A 21,763-nucleotide genomic window follows, 5' to 3' on the forward strand; every position below is an offset into this window, starting at 1 on the left:
TTTACTTGTCTGTGAAAATCTAAGTCAAAAACTCAAAACTATAGGGATAATCTGTGTGTGATTTGGGCTTCGATAATTTTGTGTCAATTGTCAAAGTCATTTCGTATCTCTTTCAATTTGACGTTTGCCTGGTCGAAACAGACAAATCGAAAATGGTGTGTTTATTATTAAAAAATCTAATAAAATCACTTTTAATTCAAAAGATATTAGTGAATTTATGAGTGGAATATATTTAATGTGTTTATAGCGTTGAAGTGCCGGTCATATTTTATTTCTAGCCGTTATAAATTTCAGGTGAACGTACCAAAACAGCGCAGGACATACTGCAAAAAATGCAAGTGCCACAAAGTGCACAAAGTATCACAGTACAAAAAGTCTAAGGAGAGGCACGCTGCGCAGGGTAGAAGACGTTACGACCGTAAACAGCAGGGATATGGTGGCCAGTCGAAGCCCATCTTCAAGAAAAAGGTACGGTACACATAACCTCTATTTCTGCCATCCCGGTTATTGGAAATAATTGATTGTTGTCTTTAGTACGCATTAGCAACTTATTCTACTCATCTATTGTTAATTTTTTCGTAACCCAAAATATAGAAGTTTAAAATTTTTAGCTCCGAAAGTTACCAGGAAGAAGCAGTGATTTATTTACTAATTTTTAGCTATATTAACTTTTGTAACATGCATCAAATTTTTCATCATTATAAATAACCTTTCAAAAAAAAATAACCTCTTACTATTAACATAACCAATTAACATCAGTTAAGAGTTGGCATTCAGATAATGTAATTTATATTTGTTAGTAAAACTATGTTCTAAGAATCTGCTAAAAATATACAGATCAATCTCACAAAAGTATGATAAAAGTAACATCCCAAAGTAGGTTCTTGCTTGCTTCTTCTTTGTAGATAAAGTCATCTTGTAATTTCAAAATTGCTGTTTATTTGGCCTACTTGATATCAATGAACTTCAATACATAGCATTGGTTGCCTGGAAGAAATTGCTATGTAGCGATAAGGCCACAAAATTGTACTCTCTTGATTTGTATTTATATCTTTGTAACTACTTTTTGTTTCTTTGGTGTACAATAAAAGTGTATTCATTCATTCATTCATTCATTCAAATGAGCTGTTTTCCTGGAGCATGAAGTAGCCTATGTTAATCTACATCATTTCAACTAACTCTATGGAAAAATTAAGTTTATTGGATGCTAATTTAGGGTGTTAGACAAACAAAAAAACATTCTTAACATTTATAATATTTGTAAGGATAAGTTTTGAAAACAGTGATCAATAAAATTCTTTAATATATACTTCAAGGTGTTTTTTTCTTTAGGCGAAAACCACTAAGAAAATTGTACTCCGTCTTGAGTGTGCAGACTGCAAGGTGAGGTCACAGGTAGCACTCAAGCGCTGCAAGCACTTTGAACTGGGAGGAGACAAGAAGAGGAAGGGACAAATGATTCAGTTCTAGGCAGTTCTGGCTAATAAATAAGTTAAAAACCCTTCTCTCTTTATTTTATTACCTTTTTATCATTCCAGTATTTAAATTTGAAGCTTTGAAAGGTATTAAAAAAAACATTCATCTAGAGATGTCTGTTCATTAAAGTAGTTAAAAAATTGGCTGAAACATTTTTAAGAATATAAATATTACTCTTCAGAGAAAAAAACATTTATGATTTTGTACAGGAATATTTAGAAAGATATTTCAAGTTTGCTTACATAAGAACTCATGGATTTTTAGTAGAATAGTTCAAAACTAAAGTAAGTTTAGTTCCAGTTGATTTAAAGTACAAGGGGAACTTCTATTTACATTAGGTTGGAACTTAGTACATTAAATCTGCTCATACCAACTATCTTAAAAAAAAAGTTTTATGTCTATTTACCACCAGTCTGGGATTAAGAAGTCACAATTTTTTTCTGTTTGGCAATGATACAGCCCTACTGTCTGTATACTTCTTTTCTATCAGATAAAATTAAAGTGAATATTTAAAAATGAATTTTGAAAAAATAGTTCTGTACAGCCTTCAACAGCAATAGCATTGTTTTTGGAACATTTCTTTTTTTCTTTACATAAATATAATTAAACACCTAACAATTTTTATAACTTTGTAGGCAAAGTTTAATCTTAAGTTTTTATTTTCGCATAATAATGTCGAATTCATTGGGATCTAATCCCTCAAGTGAAATCTTTAATTTTACAGCATCAATTGGTACTCCAACTTGCACCATTTTTATAAACCTTTCATATTCAGGTTTTATTGTTGAAGATTCAGTAGTAGATTCAACTTTATCATTTGATGCAGCTTCGTTATTTTGTTCTGCATCTGTCTCTTTTTGGTCTTCCTGTTCATGTTTCATTTCTTCTGGCTTAATAACTGTTAGTGCAGTATTATTAACTTCTGGTATTGATGACAGCTGCAAAAATACAATAGTGAAAATTTTAATAAAGAATGTTCCTAAAATGATATCCAGCCTGTTAAGCCATCGGTGCTTATAATTACAATGTTGAAAGAATTGGAAAAATCATGCCCACCCAACTTGATACAGTGTAGTTTTCAGATCTTAATCCCTCACGTGTGAGGATGCTTATGCGAAGCGGAACCATAATTGGCAAAGTACTATGAATTGTGATATACTTACTCTGGCTTCTAACAATACCATGGTTGCATTAATTTTTTCTAACTTCCTCTCAAAGTGCATTAATTTCTGCTCACAATTCTTTGCGAAATTGTTTAAGAACTGAACCGTAGTGAACACGAAATGATTCACAAAGGCCAATGTACGCTTTTGTTGTAAAGCAGCGATCTGAAAAATTATATTGTGGATTATTTATGACTTTGTGAACAAAATAACCAAAGTATTTAAACATATTACGTGGACCTTCATTGGTCTTGTTGACTTCGTTCAAAGATATACCAAGATGAATTTAATTATTAAAAGAAATCATTTTATTCGAGAGAAGATTGATCGGAAACTAATTACGGATTACCTTCGTCAAGTCTGTATTGGCAATTTCACGGTTTGCCATTGTGTCTTGCATAATTAGTTGCTTATTATTTAATTCTTGAATAGCAAAACTACTTAGCTCATAATTCGAATTGAGAAACTTTAAAATATGCCTTCACTAACATTTTGCGTACCTTCACAAAATATTTATTTACTATCCACAGACGAACAACCTTTCGATTTGATTTTTTTAGTAGTACACAGTTTTTTTAATTTATGGTCTTTTTGATTTGAAAACTTTTCATCTTAATTAAATGGCTGTAACATTATGTTATGATTAACAGAAGAACATAATTCTTAGGCAACTTGAACTGTGGTAAGCTAAATGCTGAAACCAGCAGCTAAAAAGGCTAGAACCCAGAGCCTTGAAGCAAGTGAAAAAAAAAACAAAAGTCAAAACAACGCTCCTGTTTTGGTCATTTGGACAATCAAGTTGTAATAAATTAAATTAATTAATAAAAATGGCTGGAGAGGTGGTAGTCGATGCATTGCCTTATATTGACCAAGGTTACGATGATCCAGGAGTTCGAGAAGCGGTAAGGATTTTCAGTTCCGTGTCCTGCTTTCTTCAATTTACATTCAAACTCGCCAATGTGAACTCTTTTGAACAAATGATGTACAATACCCACTAATTTATTTACCATATTTTGTAGGCATTGGCTATGGTCGAAGAGGAATGCAGGAGGTATAGGCCTACAAAGAATTATTTAGAAAATGCGGGACCAGAACCTAGTACTGCATTCGAAACGGGGGCTTTGCAGCGAGAAATGGAGCGAGTACAACAAAGGTTGCCCATGGAGCCGTTGTCTATGAAAAGGTTAAGCGTTACTTTACTCTGAAGCTTCTCCACATAAAGAGGGCTGGGTTCCACACTAAAGCTTCTTTACTTGATGCCCAGCAACTCTCTAAGTCATAATTGTTTTCATGAGATGTGCATGACATTAACATAATATTATCATATTTTAGATATGAATTGCCACCACCGTCAGCAGGGCGTCTTGGAGAGCCAACAGCCTGGGTGGAAGCTGTAGACAACTCGCATGCTCAACTCTCACATCAAGCCACTAGGGTGTTAAACTTGGAGCTTCAGTTGCAATTCAGTACAGAAGCTTGGCGCTCTTATTTGAATGTTCTGCAAGCACTGGTCTCATCTTCACAGAATATACACTCACAGTTAAGGTAAAATTTATGGCCCCCATTTGCATACTTTTGTCAAATTAATAAATAGTTTGAACATTTCCATACCTAAGCTTATTCCATGCTTAAGATTATTGTTTGTTTGTGATTACATAAAGTATGTTAGTGACATGTTAATGAAAGCTGAAGCCAGGGATTCAGAATATGTTTCAGAGTTGGTCTTTTCATGAATTTGACGATTTTAAGAGTTTTTTTAACTACTTACAGCATGAATTTATCTATAAAGTTTGTCTAATCTGGATATAAAATGTAATGCAAGAAATAAAGGATGTGGCCATTCGACTGTCAACCTGAGGCGTAGCCTTATGCTTCTGTAATTACACTGGTTACTATTCCCTATAGACCGGAACACAGCAATGCTGTTTGGGGGCAGGACCAGGTGTAAGCATGGTGGTAGTACTTTCCTGCGCAAGCTCAGTCACATAAAGCTATACTACTACTAATAATAAATGGTTGTCATAGGAAACAAATAGCGGCAGTTAACTGGGAGCGTAAGAGATCCCAGACGGCTAGCGGCGCTCGTCTGCGGGCGCTGCGGAGGCGCTGGGCGCAGCTCGTATCGGACAACTACCGACTCGAGCGTGCGATCATGCAGCTCGAAATACAACTAGAAAAGGTACATTACTATTCTAGTGACTCTACTTGAACGGCGAATCAATAATTTTTTGATGAGACTTATTAACTACTTGTGTGTACTATGTAGTATATTTATTTATTTCTCCCTGGCGTGGTGAGAGCTGTGGTCTTTTTTGAGTCATGATCAATTTTGCAATTAATAATTTCTGAATTTTCAAATATGAAGAGAACTTGTGAGGAAATCAAGAACCTGCTTGCTCAAGCAAGCAGGTTTCCTCAAAATTAAAAAAAAAAACAAAATTCATTTGTTTTAAGTAGGCCTAATATAAGCACTTTTGAAACATCAAGTCTGTCTGTTTGTATTGATTCTACCACCGGTTCGGAAGGCAGATTCTACCGAGAAGAAGCCAGCAAGAAACTCAGCAGTTGCTTTTTCCAACATCAACAATTTACATTTTACATTTTAACATTCATTTTTCTATCTTGTGAGAGCTGAAAGTGGAGCCGGATGCTTCCAAGCAACCTTGTCATTAAGAAAATCATCAATTGTATAGTAACCTCGCTGTAATAAATGTGTTTTAACAAATTCCTTAAACTTATGCATTGGCAGGTCCAAAATCACCTTAGGAATCATATTATAAAAGCGTATACTCAATCCCACAAATGTCTTCTGTTCCTTTCGCTGACAATATGCAGATGACTCTAATTTATGACCATTTCTTGTAAGTCGACTGTTTATGTCCACTTTTTGTTTATAAAGACTAATATGTTGTCTTACAAATATTATATTGTTATAAATATATTGTGAAGCTACAGTAAGTATGCCTATTTCTTTAAACTTCTCACGGAGGGATTCGCGTGATTTAAGTTTATATATTGGCCGTACAGCTCTTTTCTGCAATATAAATATAGTTTCGATATCAGTTGCTTTGCTCCATAACAAGATTCCATAGGACATAACACTATGAAAGTACGCAAAATAAACAAGCCTAGCTATTTCAACGTCAGTAATCTGTCTGCGTAGGCAGCCGAGCTTAGTTTATCCGCTAGTGAATCTATATGGACACCCTACTGTAGCTTATTATCCAAGGTCACGCCCAGAAAAACTGTGGAAGTCTCTATTTTTAGTGATTTACCATTTATCATTATATTTTTATCAATTTTCTTTACATTTGGTAAGATAAATTCGACACACTTTGTTTTTTTTGCATTTAAAAGTAGCGTTCATTTTCTTAACTGTGAACCAGTGCGACACATGCGACATAACACGGTTTACTTCGTCAGAGTTATCTTTACTCCTATCAGTCTTAAAAATAGAGATGTATCATCTGCAAACAATACAATGTCGCATGTTCCACTGACATGGTACGGTAGATCATTTATATACACTAAAAATAGAAAGGGACCCAAAATCGAGCCTTGTGGGACACCCATTGAGGTATTTGAACCCTGAGACTTTGCATCATTTATGCAAACTCTTTGGATTCTATTGCTGAGATAAGAGGCAACCAAATTTAGTGCAACGTTTTGGATACCATATAGTGGCTTAGCTAAAGAAGCAAGGTTTTATGATCAACACAATCGGAAGCTTTAGATAAATCACAAAAAACCCCCATGGCGTTCTGTGAACATTCCCAGGCATCATAAACATGTTTTATAAGTTTAGCGCCTGCGTCCGTTGTGCTACGTCCTTTAGTAAAGCCATGCTGCTCAGGGTGTAGTAAGTTATTTACATTAAAGTGATATAAACGTTGATTTAATATAATTTTGTCAAATATCTTCCTAAGAGCTGGTAAGATTGAAATAGGTCTGTAATGGTTTATATCATTTTTATTACCAGATTTAAATAGAGGAATGAGTTTACTATGTTTCATTAGGTTTGGGAAAGTACCTAAATCAACACATTCATTGAAAATTATGGCTAAAAGAGGAGCAATGACGTCAATAATATGAGATATTACCATTACCGACATTCCCCATATATCACCTGTTTTCTTCAATTTTAACAACTTGAAGTTTTTAATGATATCCGATGCATCTATATGTTTAAAATGAAATAAAACAAAACGTTGCACTCATTAATGATGCCTCTTAATAAATTCTGAGCTGCAGTAGGCGAGGAATTTAGTGAATCTGTTAACAAAATTGGAACATTCTAAAAAAGTTTTTTAAAAGTACTTGCAACTTCTTTATCAGTAGTTACCATATTATTATTAATAATTAATTCAAAACCTCCTCACCGCCACCTCACGATGTTTTATGTGACGACACGAAAAACTTCGTGAGGTAGTTATTATATTATTATCTATATACATAAAAGAAAGTTGTGTTATTTACACCATTTATAACTCAAGAATTACTGGACCAATTTTTATGATGTTTGATTTTTTGGATTTCTCTTAGACCGGAATAGGATAATTAATATTAAAATATAACATTCATCAAAAAATAAAAGTTCGCCGGGACAGCTAGTACTAGATACTATTACATATTAAGTAACTCTTGCCTTTTGGTTGGATTTATATGGGATCAAAAGAACGCATTCTAGTGACAGCACAGTTTCCCAGAACTTCCTTATTTCAGTTATTGCAATTTTCTTATTATTTTCAGGCCAAAGGACAAGTATCAGAGGACGATGAAACACCCGATATGGATATTGAAGCAGTCAAGAATCTTCCGGACAAACTCAACTCTGAGACAGAGAAGGAAGTACAGAAGAAAATAGAAGACATGTTTGCAGATTGATATAATAGGGTTTTTAAACAAATGTATAAGTAAATAAATTGTTATTAAGCTTACTAACTGCGGTGTTTTATTATTAAGTTACCTGTAGAAGTTAGTAATATTTAAACTTTCACAATCCGGCTACTCATATCCACTTTAAGGATGCTTGGCTACCTGTCACAGTTCACACCAATATCCTCATCCTCGAGAATGATCGTAAAAACATCGTTATACAAATTGTTATCGATTTTCATTAAAAAAATACGAAAATGCGAACTCCTGCGAAATAAATTCTTCGTAAGTCAGTAGTAGTTTAAATTATCTTTACCTAGGGTTATAGTGCCGTGTCAGCGTTCATTTTCTACTAGACGACCTTCTATTTGAGGAAGTAGATTAGGTATATGGTTAAATTCGCTAGCATTACACAAACTCTCGCCAGTGGCTTCTAGTAGCTGTTGTACACTCAGCGGCCACACGTCGGCTTATGGGCCTAACCTGGTTGTGCAGGAACATTCGTAGGTATTTATTCATAATAAATCGTCTTTTGCCGCAGAAATAGTTGAAAGAGCAGAATTCATTCATTTTTTTAGTGTAGACACGGCATTACTTATTCCAAAATCATTGCTTCTGCAATCCTTTAGGTATAATATTGTACTTACTCTTTGGGCATACTGTGAAATGAAATGAAAATTTATTTGTTCACATAAAACAATAGCAGATAAGGCGGAGAACTTCTGTTAAGTTTAAAACCTGTGCCAGAAGATCTCGCTCTTCCATTACAAAACACATTTTTATCTCAATTTATTTACATAATAATTTTTTTTTATTTTATTTTTGTAATTTCTGGCATGCGAGTAAAACATGCAGTGTGAGTGCGATTATGTTATGTGTACGTGCGTGTGTGTGTGTGAGAACGTGCTTGCGTGCGCGCGTGCGTGTATATGCGTGAGGCTGATTATTACTTAAGTAATAAACCTTATTGTTTAATAAATTTAATGACTTACTTTATCAGTTGCAAAAGGAGTTCAGTTTTTTCATATGTTAGTGATTGTAACCATTGAGTAATTTTTGTTTTACAATCGTAAGACTTTAATTGGTATATATTAAGTGCTTTATTAATTCTGTTATATATAAGACTGGATTGTTTTTTAAATTGTTTATTACTGTATATGCTTCATGAAAATAAATGGGAAAGTTATTAGAAAACCAATTCAATCCTTTCTGGAGTAAAAAGAAGCCTAGGCACTCTATTGCTTGATGACACACTTAACTTGTGAGCATAGTAGCTTTCGCAGTCTGAGCCTATTTTTTAATTAAATTAATGAGTCTTATACAACAACAGTAATTTAATATTATTATGAGTACACGTGTATTTTATTTTCACTCTAATGTGCATGCAAATGATTGGAACAAAAAGAAATTCGATGCTTAATAAACGGCAGGTACCCATTTTAAATTTTTTATCTCTGGCGGTTATTTCGAAGGTCACCGGCTTGCGATTGGAGATTTACGCTTGTTGCAAGCAGCATCATTGGTATTCCGTTTAAAGCCAATAGTTTTCCTCTTACCATCAAGTGGGCCATCTGCTTGGTCTCGTCAATTACTACTATAAGAAATGGTTTATGTTTGTTCCAACTGGGAACGTTCAGCTAGAACCCAGAGCCGTTAAGTCAATTTGGCGAAAATAATAAATTATGTCACAAGCTGTCAAACAGGCAAACGTCAACAATATTATTTTTATAAAACTTGAAAATGGCGGACGATGCGTCGAGCAGCAGCGCTTGTACCGGTAATTTAATTGAAAATTCAACAAATCAAGATGAGTTAATTATGAAACAACAGCGCGAAATAGAGAAAGAGGTGAGGGAGTTGTTTTTTTCTGTTCGGTGTTATTTTTTTTGTTTATTTGACAACAATGATTCGATGCTGTGTTTGTTTTTAACTTTTTAGATATCAGAGTCGATTCCCCTCGTCGGAGATCTCGAACCGCTATCGTCACTAGAAAAAGAATACAACGAGGATCCCGTGTATCTACTTAAAGTCAAAGACCTCGCCGCCAAATACAAATCTATAAGAAGAACAAGACCAGACGGAAATTGTTTTTTCCGTGCATTTTCTTACGCTTATTTAGAGCATCTCCTCACCGACAAACAGGAGTTTGATAAGTTTTATGAAATAGCGAAGAACTCGAAGGAAATCCTCGTCGCACTAGGCTTTCCTCAGTTCACTGTTGAAGACTTTTACGAAACTGTGAGTTGACATTTTGAGGTTATACTAGTTTGTTTATGATGTCCGTATAACTTGATAATTAATTTAATATTGCATTCTACTTTTTTTTTTTATACCCTCTTAATCTCATTTGATAATATTTTTAATTTGTTATATCATTATTAGGGGCTAAAAGTGGGACTTTATTTAAGTGTTTGATTTTCTAATTTCATATCAAATCAAATTTATTAGGTGTGCAGTGATATAATGAAAGACCTGAGAAGAAAAATGTGGAATGCTATGACACACCTTTCCCCTTAATTTTGAGTGGCCCCCTATTCAGGCTAGGGGGCCACTCAAAATTACACACTACCTGTGGGATGTTTTTAATATTTTTTTTAAGATAGATACTAAAAAATTTATGCAATGCACAATATTAATCTTATAATTGTTCCAGTTTATGGAAGTAGTTCAAAGAGTGGGAGAACAGGTAGGTGGTTCCCCTGAGGAACTTTGCTCAATCCGAGATGAACTCCATGACAAGTTCAACAAGCAGGGTTATTCAGACTACATTGTGGTTTACCTGCGTCTTATCACGTCAGGGCAGCTGCAGACACAGCATGACTTCTACCAGAACTTTATTGAGGGACCTCGTACAGTTATCGAGTTTTGTAGACAGGTATAGTGATAATGTTATATGTAAGTTTGGGATCCCTAAGCTTAAGTTGTTAAAGAATAGGACAGTTATTAACCATACCCACACCTAAGATAGAAAATAATTGTTTGTTATGATTACAAATAATATTGTTTATAATATTTTAAATTAATCAAATGCAATAAGGTTGTGGTTTGCCTCCAAATAGAATGTTTTAAAGCCTAAATGTTTGCATTAAAACATTGTGTTAATGCATAAGCAAAGCATAGCCTGTAACCTGACTCACTAGGCAAACTATCAAATATTATTCTATATGAACCATTAGGCATGGAGAGGCCTGTTATATTCTGCATCATGCATGTGATTAATTTATTTTTTCACAACTCATGCTCTTATTAAATAAAAAGCAATTGGCGCTTGAGTCAAACTAATTTTATACTTTGCTTAACTCTCTGAACTCTAGTAAAGTGTATCTTTGATTCTAGGAGGTGGAGCCCATGTATAAGGAGTCTGACCACATCCACATTATAGCACTCAGCAATGCCCTCAATGCGGGTATCAGGGTCAAATACATGGACCGCGGCGAGGGCAGTCAGGTGAATACACTAACACCTAATCAAAACTGCAATAGTTTGGCAGCCATTACATGATGCTGGCTCGGGCACACTCCTGGATAATTGAAAGCAAATGTGTTGTGTTTATGCTCATTGATTTAGTTTCAGTCTTATAGATCATGTTTGATTGTACGCCTAAGGTGCGTCTCTTATCTTCCTGTAGAGGTTTTAGTTGGTTTCAAATTGTGATGGTTATATAGTTCAAAGTTTATTGTATTGAAAGTATTTGATATAGGATTCTAGAAATTGTAATAGTATATTTTATATATAGGCCTACTTTATAAGCGCTTTTGAAGCTTCAAGTCTGTTTGTAGACTACTAATGAATCAGAAGGCAGATTCTACTAAGTAAGGAGGAAACCCAGCAGTTGCTCTTTTGCAATATCAATTTAACAATAAATTAAAAAGTCTATAATTTTGCTCTCGTTTCCAGGTGATAGCCCACGACTTTCCCGACGGCGTGAAGCCGCTAGTCCACCTGCTGTACCGACCGGGCCACTACGACATTCTGTACGCGTGATCTCTATCGCGATTCCACTTCACATTTAACAACTACATATTAAACTTAATTATCTTATTCATACCGATTAATGTATGTTTCATTTATTCCTGGCCTAGACTTTAGGAGATTAAGAGATTAGGAGATTATGATGTGGATGCAATTTTCATTATCATAGCGCGCCTGTGATGGACGCAAAAACTAGTACCTTATTGTTATGCAAGAATTAAGTAAATAATAAACTTATCATGATGCAAAAAACCTTTGAACCTTTTTTAAAATTATGAGAGCTATGAGACGCAATGTAATTAATAATTTGAATTGATGTCCAACAGCTGTTCATAGCTCAGTCTCAATACCTGAAAAGGGATTATTATGAACAAGCTATACAGCTGACTGGTAGATCACCAGTCCAGTACGCTTGATGAGTTTTTCGCGAGTAAGGGTGAAGCTTAAACATAATGCATAGTAAATAATTATTATGCAGATTATTTGAAACTTTTAAACAATAGTTTTTGTTCACATATTTCATTTGGTTATCTTGCATTTATAATATTAGCATGATTTTCAATCACCACTAGCTGTATTTTAATTAGGTAACATTAAGGGGCTTGTATAAGAATATAAATTTAATTGTTAAATGCTAAAGATACAAAAGTCAAATTTAAGTTAAACATGTCTATAAATTAAAAAGAAAATTTATCTGCAGAAATATACACCATCTGGCTCCCGTTTAGGTTTCATTCCAGCAAAGAATGCTTTAATGTCCTCTTCTTTGACAACTTCCCGTCTATCTTTAAAGCTTTTAAGGAAATCTAACAACTTGTCCCTCATTTTATTGTACTCAGTTAAAGCGTTTATTTGTTGAATCCTGTCCAATGATGACAATGCTTCCAGTCCTTTTTCATATTGAGACACAGGCTTGCCATCAATCTTTTGTTTTCCCAAATTTTCATATGCAGTCACTGTGTCTTCTGGATCAATCAAAAATAGAACTGAAAGATCCTTGTACATAGTAATGCATTCCCTACAAGTACAAAGTTTTTGGCGTAATGTTGTAGGCCAAAACGTTGCACCTTTGTGTACTTTTCCAACACCTTTTGGCCTCACACACGGTTCATCTAATTTTGCTTTTTTAATGTTTGGATCAGAGTTTTCTTCAGTGGATAGTTTCCTTTTCTCAGTGTTTTTTTCATTACTCTGTACTTCTGTTTGTCCATTCTGGTTTGCACTTTTAATAACAGCTTCTTTTGTATCAATAATACAATTTTCTACTAAATTGTCTTTAGTAGGAATACTATGAGCCATTCCATCTTTTTTTGAATTTTCATCTGATTTATCACCCAGCTCTTTTTCACTTATGTTATCAGTGGAACCTTCAATACTTTGAGATTCATTTTGCTTATTCTCGTTGTCTACTTTAGCTGTGTAAATCTCCTCAGTCCCTAAAGTTTTATCAATTTCAGAATCTGTTTTGTTAGTATTTTTCTCATCTGCTGCTGAAGTTGATTCTAAATTATTTTTATCTTTGTCATTATCACCTGTTTTTACTAATTTTGAGTTGTCATCATCAGGTTCAGCTAACAATCTCTGTTCCTCTTTCTGTTCTGCACTCTTTGCGAGAATCTCTTTCTTTTCTGGCTCTGTAGCAGTCCCAGCATCTTCAGAGTTACTTGTAGGGTCTTTGTTTTTATTTTGTTGCTCTTCATTATCAGAACTTTCATTCTGGTTATCAACATCTTTATGGGTGTTTTCGGAGATCAGACAGTTGTCTTTTGTAATTTCTTCTTCTATATTATCTTCTGTAACATCCGCCAATTTATTTTCTTCGGATTGAGCTGTTTCTGTAGCTCCTAATTTAGAACTACTTGTGTCATCTTTTCCACTTGGCGTATCTACGGACTTATCATCATCATTTTCTTCATTTGCGGATTCTTTCGTGTCACACATGTTTTCTCCATTTGTCTTATTAATACTTACTTTAGGACTAATTGTAATGTTATCTGAAACCTTTACTGGTTCAGCATCACCATTACATATTTTATTATCAGTATCAATTCCATTTGTCACTACATCTACTTCAATATTAACAGCTAAATCGCTATAATCATGTAAAAAGTCATTTTTGTCCATGCAAACTTTGCAAATCATTTCAGAATACTGATCATTGTCAGGAACACTACCTTCTAAATGAGTTACATGAAGCCAGTCCTCGCAAATTATACATTGTATCATTTCTATGTCTATTGTTGACTCTGGGTCAGGGTAAGGCCTTTGACAAACACAATATACACCACTAAAATTCTGATTATAATTATTCTCTTCATTAAGGTCAGATTTATCTGCAGTGAACTGGCAAGGGTGGGAGTTAAACTTGGGGTTGCCACAGTCACATTTAAAATTACGTTTTGTGTACAATTCTATGAGGTCATGGTTTTCATGGCAGGTCAGGCTGCATGCAAGACATACGCCAGCTCTTTTGGTCAAATCATCCTTGGCTTCAGAACAGCAAGTCATGCAAGCATAAATTGCTTGTCTTTTTATGTAGCCCTGAAAAAGCAAGACGCATTTGTTATGCAAAAAAAATTAAAAATTATGTATCTGTATTATGCTTATAATTGGGACCAGAATATTAAAACTTTTAAGCTTATTTCTTAAAGAATTTCAATTAAAAAATGTTTATATGTCTGTCTGTGTCATTATTGCTCTCAATAGAAGAAATTTGGCAGCAGCCAATAATTATGAAAAGTAATGTGGGGCTCACTAGTCAAGTAACTAGAATACTCAGTAAAATCCAAAAAAAATCCTGTAGATTTCAAGCAAGTCAAAAGGATACAGCATCTCTTAGTTGGCCAATACATCAGATGATAAGAGATATTTATAGGCCCAATGGTTTAACATGCCTTGGGCTTAGAAAAATGCTAAAATCTAAATTTGTTCTGAATTAATTGAAATCCGCATTTGTCTTTCAAAATCCGCGCAACAAGCTATGGATAAGCATAGTTGACGACCTGAAAAGTGACAAAGGACTTTATCCCGGAAAAACATGCAGCTCCTGTGGGATATAAGTAAGCTACTTTTTACATATTTATCCTTCAATTGACGTGATTTTTTGGAAAGGCATAGTTGAGGATTTGAAATGTGAATAAGGAAATTTATAGTGAGAAAACAATTAGTTCCTGCGGGATTATGTGTGTGTGTGTGTGTGTGTGTTAATAAGCAGTCAAATGAGGCCAGTTGTTGTTGTTGGTGGTCTCTTATAAAAAAAAACATTTATATTACGTACTTCTTACAATTTTACGTTCTTATTGTTTTCGAAATTGTAGTATAATAAAGATTTTGAATTTGTTTCGTTAAACGCGCTCATCTCAAGAACTAGTTGTATAGGCTATATAACATCATCAGTAATTTTGCAAAAAATGCAAAGAATATCCTTTTTGAAATATTCCGATGCTTGCAATGAACGGTATACGTTACGCCAAAACGACGGAAGTATGTTACAGATAAGTTAAATTCTTGATTTTTTTTCGATATTCCCTAGAAAAGTTCCCACTATTTCCGAAATTGTGAATACGATGGGATTTATCAGCTTGAGGTTATTTACACACATTAACTGTGACACTAAATCTGTATCATCAATCAATATCAGAAAAAGTCCGCTGCTGGAACAAAAGCCCCTCCTGACAGGAGGGTTTGCCAATCTTTTACTTCCCACTGGCCTGTTGCCCACCAAAGCTATCCTCTTGTTATACGTCACTCTTTTTGAGGGTTCGCCCATAATAACCGCCATTGGCATAGGGGTTGGTTGGGTTGGGTCACATGGTAGCAGTCAGTGCCGTGCACTTCATAGATGCACAAAAGCACTGCATACCCTAAAATTGATATATAACTCGTATAAAAGGAAGATTTTTGCTGTTTATGCAATTTTCCTGCTGTATGCATGCCCTGGTAAGAAACCAAGTGCACGCCACTGGTAGCAGTAGCACAGCTGCTGCATATTATATTCACCTCCTACAACATCCGCCAGAAGAGGACAGGTTGTGACAACACACACACACTAAACAAAATCTAAAAGACTATAATTGGTATACATAAAATTAAAAGCTGTTTGACTAACTAAATCTTTCAATACACAGTTAAACCTGTGGTTTGGGCTAAAAATTGGCAAACAGATAATTATTAAAACAAAGTAAAGCACTATATTTAGACTTCAATTTTGTATCATTCAGCAATTTTTGTAAAACAGAATTGGCACTATTACCTGTGTCTATGAGAACTTAGGGATATAAGGTATAGATAAAACTTTTAATAAAATTGCAACATTGTGTAAAAAGTTGAATCAATTCTTCAACTACATAAGAAGTTTTGTAAACGCTAAAATAATGAAGCTGAATTTAATATAATCATGTTAGCTTCATGAAAAGGCATTTGTATATTTTATACATTTATGTGCTTCATCCATTAAAAATAAGTTGTGGAATTCATTGAACTTGGTCATTATTACAGAAGTGTACATAAACAACATACTAACTGTTATGGATAACCAAACCTCTAGAAAAATCAAGTTTAGTAAAATTTGTATTATTTTAAATAACTGGGATTAGAATTTTCTACACTTTAATACATCTTTCAAAAATAATACATATATAATAATAAATATTGATATTATAATTTATTTTGTTTTGCGTTCTTATTATAATTGTAATTTCTTCTTTAATGGTTTTTTAATTTTCTATTTCATGTTATAATAATAATATTATATGTGAGTTGCACGCCAAAATAATGGTAATACACTGTTTCAATAAAAAGATCTAAATTCTAACATCGGATTACATACATGTATTTATGCAATAAATCTTATTATTATTATTATTATTCAAATGATTGAATATTTCAATTTGGACCAGTTTTCATGACAAATGTCATTTATTGGTCAAATTGATTGATTACTTTTTACTATCTCTACTTTAGCAGTCTTTATTAAGCTAAGAAGCAAGTGTTTTTCACTCACTTGATTTCTAAGGGTCGTGGCGTAGTGGCGTATAATCTACAGCAATATTTGTGGCGTATAAATCTACAAATAACATTAAAATTCGAATTCAAAGTGAGTGTTTTTTATTATTAAGACAAAAAAAGGCTTTTATGTACCGAGTGAGATGGGCATCCAAGAAACTACAGCCGTATGCTAGTTTCTGCTGATAATACATTTTCTTTCACTCATACCAGCTATAACGCAACCGTAATAGCGTCTTATAGTTTCACATACAATTGAACAATGAAGTGGTGGCACTATATCCACTATGATTGACGTACAGGTGTTTTTAACGATAATTTTGACCTTAATTTCCAACAAGGCTTAGACGTAGAAATTCAAGATTAAATGGATTATACCTTAAACAGGGTTCCCGTTTTACCTTAGAATACGTGCAATTCTTGTCATCCGACGCGCCCAGCACGGCGTTAACATCTTCCTCGAATTCTTCCTGCTCTTGCAAGACGTCCATCATGGTTACAACTTTTTCTCCATCGCAATCAGCCATTTCGGCGTCTTCATTTGTATTTTTAAGATCCGTATCCATTTTGTTCGGATGTGTCACTTATCAACGTTAAGTTCGAGACAAATATAATTAATATTCTATGAAACAAAGATTCTCAAAAGCCGGTTACATTAAGACGCGCCAATATTTTTTCACGACGACAAAATTGAAGGCACTTGAAGGAATGCTTTACTAGCTACATAGTCTGTGGTAGAGGAAATAGAACGGGAATCTTCGTGGCTGTGGGTTCTAACTTTTTTGGGCGTATCATAGAAGTCAGTGTATGGGGCAGTTTTAGACTTTAGTTGATGAAATGAAATATTGGATTAAAGAGGACACAAATTGGGTTTGATTCAGAATTTATTAGGCTATGACAGATATAATACGCGATATGGTCATTAATTTTGAATAATAAATAATTGTGTAATTTGCTCTACGCGAATTTTTTCCATCAAAATAGATTGCGCTAGGAATGTCTGAAGCAATGATTTATTATGTTGCTATCATAGCCATTATTTTCACAATATTTCATACAGACAAAAATACAAAACGGAAACAGAATAGAAAATATTGATACTAATCCATATTTAACTTTAAATTTGCTTAAAGTTTTAATCTAAATTCCAATATAACATGCATGCATGCAAGAATAATTCTTATTAGTGTTTTGGAATCGGATTGGGTCAAGAATATATTATTAGACATACAATAAGTTACTTTATTAGAGAAATAAAGACAAAAGATGGTAGGAAGGTATTCAGATTTCAGAGTTTGTTAGCAGGAAGGCAGGATAATACATTTTTAGAATTATATTATGTTTTACATAGGTACCTAATCATGGCTATAAACACTAATGCAATCTATGTACAGGGTTTTCGCATTCAAAGGTGAGATCCCCGATTTCTAACGTCATCCGAAGGTGGTTTTATCCATGGTGACAACGGGAGCGTACGAATAAATCCCCAGGCAAACTAACCCGAATAACCTGATGCCATCGTAAGTTGAGTCGCGGGCTGAGCCACACAACAAGAAACTCTGAAGTCGTTATACCCTGGAGCTGAACTCCTGGTGTGCTACGCGCAAGTTCCACTCTCCAGGGACGCTGTTTTAACCGTTAAGATGGTCATTATCAACAGAATACAGTCAATCCAAACATATTATTGTATCTACAGACTAACATAAACTACAACGACATCATGTTGCACTAACAATATTTTCAATATGAAGGAAAAGTCTTCCATAGACTTATCCTTCGTTTTATGTTATCAGCAAGCAGCAGTAGGTAAGTAGACACAATTTGAAGTATATTAAAAAAAAAACTTGTATATATCCTCCAGTAAACAGCAATTAAAGTAGAAATGGCACATCTAAATTTTTTCGTCCGTTACCTACGTACAAAAACCCAGCTTCCGGCGATTTAACTTTGTGGAAATACATCATTCCGGGCCAAGACAAACTTTTTAAATAAGCAACACTGCCGTTACGCTCAAGAGACAAATTCCAACAACCGCTCGGTATATCTTGGTCGATTGAATCTAAAAAGTCCATGCTGTAGTTGTAGTCTTGTCGCGTTAGAAGATTGGTGTTCCAACGATGTTGAGGAATGCGAAAATGGAGATAGGACTTGAGGAGTTTCGCTTCCGGAGCCGTCAGCCCATAGTAATTCGGGTTTATAACAACAGTTCCATCTGGCTGCTTTAGGATTTGTCCCCTGGCACATATTTCTGCTTCGTCGCATATAGTGCTGATGGTGGCTGCGAGTCTGCTCTCTTCCTTCATGATGGAACATCTATCGGGATGATTTTCTTCTACGGCTTCGTCTAAAACTTTGATTTTAAGCGCAGGGTCTCCACGGAACGGGTATGTAGCTAATATAGAGAGATGTTTATACTTCTTTTTCGCTTTCGGTAACAAGCCCCAGAATTTGAAGTCTGTGGTGTAGTAATACTTTCTGTCTGCCAGAGCGTCCTTGCTTAAGCCGACGGCAATGTGGTAATCCGCATCCACTGCATATATCTGGCCCCAGTACTGCACGTGGGCGAAGTGGTTTTCGACTTGCAGTAGAGTCAGGGAGTTTTGCAGAACCGATATCAACTCACTGGTCAGCATCATCCCGTTCACATTCACGTAGTCCTTGTATTCCCATAGCTTGTGAATATTCATGGTAAGAAGACAAATACAATCTCGGAATGCTATGTGCGGATTTTTTACTCAGTTTGTTATGACTTCCAAATGTCAGTATAAATTTTACGGTACGCAGTTTTTATTATTGATATGCCCGATCTAAGAAGTTTTTATTTTAAAAACATTTAAAGTAGCATTTTGTATAGGAATTTGACCTGTCTATTATATAAGCAAAAATACGAGTACTTACCTAATCTTAAGAGTAGGCAGTTCTTTTATGCATGTACAACGCGTAAATTAAAACTGAAATAAAACTTCATAGGCTTTAGAGGTACGTACGTTTATGTACGGTCTCTGAGACTTATATATGAGAAACCGAAAACCTAATAGTTTTTGAGTAAACCACTGCCATATCGCGTCGCATTGCGCAGGTACTATGCGCGTGTCATATAAAGTATAAACGCACTTAACTCTGAAAAGTTCAAAAATTCAAAAATGTTTTATTCATGTAGACCTTATCACAGGCACTTATGTACCGTTCATATGTTTAACATGTTAGGTGCTGGCGATAACTGCATCCGCTAACTTAAAACACTTACAGCTAGGCTTCCAAACGCGCCTGGTCTAAGAAGAGCCCACAACAAACTTAGCCAGGTTTTTTTTTGTTATCACCATCTCTCAGTCGAGTTAAAGTTTAGCTATGAAGTTAGAGCAATTCATACCCAAGGTTTTTTTTTTATCATAAATGTAATCCTGAATATTATAAAAGGATTTTTATAATATTAAGGATTACATTTATGATAATTATTGAAATCCAAGCAATTTTGTGTTTATCCACGTCTTCGAGATCAAATTGTTTTTCCCTAAGGGTCACCGAAAAGGGCAATGTAAAACGAGATACATATCTCAGATGGCAATTACCTACACGACATCAAATATTTGCTGGCCCTCTGTCGGTCGTAATTCGTAATTTGATATCTTATTTCGCGTGATCCTTGAATGTAAGTAATCTTAGAGTGTTGAAGGTTCAATTTATTTTGGACGTTTGGTGAAATCTCGAGAAGGAAATTACTTATTTTGCGGAAAATCGGCGAGTCGTGTTGCTTGTTTGCAGACTCCAGGGTAACACTTTGAAAGACATATTTTCTGGTTTTCCTTATAAATTGGCATAGTATAAAAATATATAAATTTTTATCATTGGGCATTTTTAGCATTAATCGGAATATTAAGAATAAAAAACTAGTGCCGACCTAAGCGCCAACTTCTCAACGTTATGTGCGTCTTCAGCAATTAAAATATCACTAGCTTCAACGGTGAAGGAAAAGATCGTGAGGAAGCCTGCATGCCGCAGAGTTCTTCATAATATGTATTGTCAAAGGTGTGTGGAGCCCACCAATCCGCACTTGGCTAGTGTGGTGGACTACGGCCTTAACACCTCCTCATTGTGGGAGGAGACCCGTGCCCTGGGCGGACAATGAGTTGATTTGATATCAACGACTTCAATAGATTTACATCGATGGTTGTTATGATAGAGCTCCGAATGGAAAAGTATAGGCCTACTGTCAAAAACCGAAAAACTGTGTATAAAAATAATTTTGAAAGGTAGTTTAGTAGAAATTTCGTATCAACATTGTAAAAAACTATAAAAAAATAAAAGTTGCTGCTACTCTCTACAGGATGGCGCTGCTATTCAAGTTAACACTTGTTAACTTGAAACACTTGTTATCTGGCGGTAGTTACTTAACTACCGCCAGATAGATGGCGCTAATAGTTAAAAATCTTGGGTTAAGTTGCAAATTAAAAATATGTATTTGCTAATAAGACTGAGTTTTTTATTTTAGTATTTAGTATTGATACAATTTTTTTTCAGTTGAATTAAAGAACAATGCACGTTTCATAAAAACCAGTTCAGTACCTAGTCTTTTAAGATATAGAGTTAATTTTTTTATTAATTTAGAAATTGTTGACAATTATTTGTAGTTGAATAAAGAAAAGAAGATACAATACGTGGGCAATGCGTTGTTTTCCATTTCGCCCGCGAAGTACTGCATGCCGACGATTTGCTCCGAATATGGAGTTCTTGATAGTGTGAAGAGGTTTCGCCTAACTCTGTGACGCAGTGACGAGCGTTGTGATCATATAAGTGGGAGGTCTAGGGTTCCATCCCGGTCTGATGTAAAGTTTGGGCCATGGACAGTTTGTTTCAACTGAAATTTAGCGTCCAAATTAAATTAAATTATGTTTTGTTCATGTAGACCACAGAATTAAGAACATACAGAAACCGTGTAGACGGCTAATATTGATGTCTCAAAAACCACTCCACTTTAGTAGTGGTTCTCAAACAAACGGTTAGTCACTTCATACTATTTAGCAGTTGACAGTAATTATTTTACTTAATGTTCTAAGCATTTATCATAAACTGGGAAAAAGTTTGCGAGCTAGCAACATCCCGCGGGTGTAAAGTGACATGTGCCGGAGGCATTTTCACTGTTTTTTATGTATGTTCTTAATTCAATGATGTAGACCTATCCCAGGCACTTATGAAACGTTCATACATACCTATATTATGTTACCATGATTGTGAGGTGATGGTGATAAAAAAAGGAGCGATAGCCCAGTGGGTAG

At 34.7% G+C, this 21,763-nt stretch overlaps 6 protein-coding genes across 6 annotated transcripts; 3 read left to right on the plus strand and 3 right to left on the minus strand.

Moving 5' to 3' along the window:
• The first annotated feature begins 41 nt into the window (after positions 1–41).
• On the plus strand, positions 42–1,502 carry LOC120627606 (60S ribosomal protein L44). The gene is made up of 3 exons (XM_039895620.1): positions 42–155; positions 295–468; positions 1,333–1,502. Exons 1-3 carry the CDS (start codon positions 153–155, stop codon positions 1,468–1,470), a joined length of 315 nt encoding a protein of 104 aa, XP_039751554.1. The 5' UTR covers positions 42–152; the 3' UTR covers positions 1,471–1,502.
• LOC120627605 (WASH complex subunit 3) lies at positions 1,489–3,163 on the minus strand. The gene is made up of 3 exons (XM_039895619.1): positions 2,989–3,163; positions 2,640–2,804; positions 1,489–2,414 (listed from the first exon to the last, which is right to left on the minus strand). Exons 1-3 carry the CDS (start codon positions 3,037–3,039, stop codon positions 2,133–2,135), a joined length of 498 nt encoding a protein of 165 aa, XP_039751553.1. The 5' UTR covers positions 3,040–3,163; the 3' UTR covers positions 1,489–2,132.
• A 236-nt stretch (positions 3,164–3,399) lies between these two features.
• LOC120627367 (pre-mRNA-splicing factor SPF27) lies at positions 3,400–7,580 on the plus strand. Its single transcript, XM_039895359.1, has 5 exons — positions 3,400–3,541; positions 3,659–3,822; positions 3,972–4,184; positions 4,665–4,818; positions 7,389–7,580. The coding sequence occupies exons 1-5, from the start codon at positions 3,467–3,469 to the stop codon at positions 7,521–7,523; spliced, it is 741 nt and encodes a 246-aa protein (XP_039751293.1). The 5' UTR covers positions 3,400–3,466; the 3' UTR covers positions 7,524–7,580.
• Positions 7,581–9,206: 1,626 nt separating this feature from the next.
• LOC120627727 (ubiquitin thioesterase otubain-like) lies at positions 9,207–11,569 on the plus strand. Its single transcript, XM_039895751.1, has 5 exons — positions 9,207–9,362; positions 9,453–9,752; positions 10,168–10,389; positions 10,851–10,961; positions 11,412–11,569. Exons 1-5 carry the CDS (start codon positions 9,255–9,257, stop codon positions 11,496–11,498), a joined length of 828 nt encoding a protein of 275 aa, XP_039751685.1. The 5' UTR covers positions 9,207–9,254; the 3' UTR covers positions 11,499–11,569.
• Positions 11,570–12,093: 524 nt separating this feature from the next.
• Positions 12,094–17,194, minus strand: LOC120627490 (putative E3 ubiquitin-protein ligase UBR7). Its single transcript, XM_039895494.1, has 2 exons — positions 16,892–17,194; positions 12,094–14,027 (listed from the first exon to the last, which is right to left on the minus strand). The coding sequence occupies exons 1-2, from the start codon at positions 17,054–17,056 to the stop codon at positions 12,177–12,179; spliced, it is 2,016 nt and encodes a 671-aa protein (XP_039751428.1). The 5' UTR covers positions 17,057–17,194; the 3' UTR covers positions 12,094–12,176.
• Positions 17,195–18,351: 1,157 nt separating this feature from the next.
• Positions 18,352–19,199, minus strand: LOC120627575 (radial spoke head protein 9 homolog). Its single transcript, XM_039895583.1, has one exon. The coding sequence runs from the start codon at positions 19,175–19,177 to the stop codon at positions 18,362–18,364; it is 816 nt and encodes a 271-aa protein (XP_039751517.1). The 5' UTR covers positions 19,178–19,199; the 3' UTR covers positions 18,352–18,361.
• Between the last annotated feature and the right edge of the window lie 2,564 nt (positions 19,200–21,763).

This window comes from Pararge aegeria, chromosome 11 (genome assembly GCF_905163445.1).
Source record: "Pararge aegeria chromosome 11, ilParAegt1.1, whole genome shotgun sequence".
Taxonomy (NCBI): Eukaryota; Metazoa; Arthropoda; class Insecta; order Lepidoptera; family Nymphalidae; genus Pararge; species Pararge aegeria.

Excerpts from the sequence above, each read along its gene's own strand:
- LOC120627605 (XM_039895619.1), bottom strand. The coding sequence starts at position 3,039 with ATGCAAGACACAATGGCAAACCGTGAAATTGCCAATACAGACTTGACG. Across the intron at positions 2,805-2,988 it reads CCAATACAGACTTGACGAAG|ATCGCTGCTTTACAACAAAA; the intron begins GTAATCCGTAAT and ends ATAATTTTTCAG. Across the intron at positions 2,415-2,639 it reads TGGTATTGTTAGAAGCCAGA|CTGTCATCAATACCAGAAGT; the intron begins GTAAGTATATCA and ends GTATTTTTGCAG.
- LOC120627367 (XM_039895359.1), top strand. The coding sequence starts at position 3,467 with ATGGCTGGAGAGGTGGTAGTCGATGCATTGCCTTATATTGACCAAGGT. Across the intron at positions 4,185-4,664 it reads AATATACACTCACAGTTAAG|GAAACAAATAGCGGCAGTTA; the intron begins GTAAAATTTATG and ends TGGTTGTCATAG. Across the intron at positions 4,819-7,388 it reads TCGAAATACAACTAGAAAAG|GCCAAAGGACAAGTATCAGA; the intron begins GTACATTACTAT and ends TATTATTTTCAG.
- LOC120627575 (XM_039895583.1), bottom strand. The coding sequence starts at position 19,177 with ATGAATATTCACAAGCTATGGGAATACAAGGACTACGTGAATGTGAAC.
- LOC120627606 (XM_039895620.1), top strand. Across the intron at positions 469-1,332 it reads AGCCCATCTTCAAGAAAAAG|GCGAAAACCACTAAGAAAAT; the intron begins GTACGGTACACA and ends TTTTTTCTTTAG.
- LOC120627490 (XM_039895494.1), bottom strand. The coding sequence starts at position 17,056 with ATGGATACGGATCTTAAAAATACAAATGAAGACGCCGAAATGGCTGAT. Across the intron at positions 14,028-16,891 it reads AGAATTGCACGTATTCTAAG|GGCTACATAAAAAGACAAGC; the intron begins GTAAAACGGGAA and ends TTGCTTTTTCAG.
- LOC120627727 (XM_039895751.1), top strand. The coding sequence starts at position 9,255 with ATGGCGGACGATGCGTCGAGCAGCAGCGCTTGTACCGGTAATTTAATT. Across the intron at positions 9,753-10,167 it reads TTGAAGACTTTTACGAAACT|TTTATGGAAGTAGTTCAAAG; the intron begins GTGAGTTGACAT and ends TAATTGTTCCAG. Across the intron at positions 10,390-10,850 it reads TTATCGAGTTTTGTAGACAG|GAGGTGGAGCCCATGTATAA; the intron begins GTATAGTGATAA and ends CTTTGATTCTAG.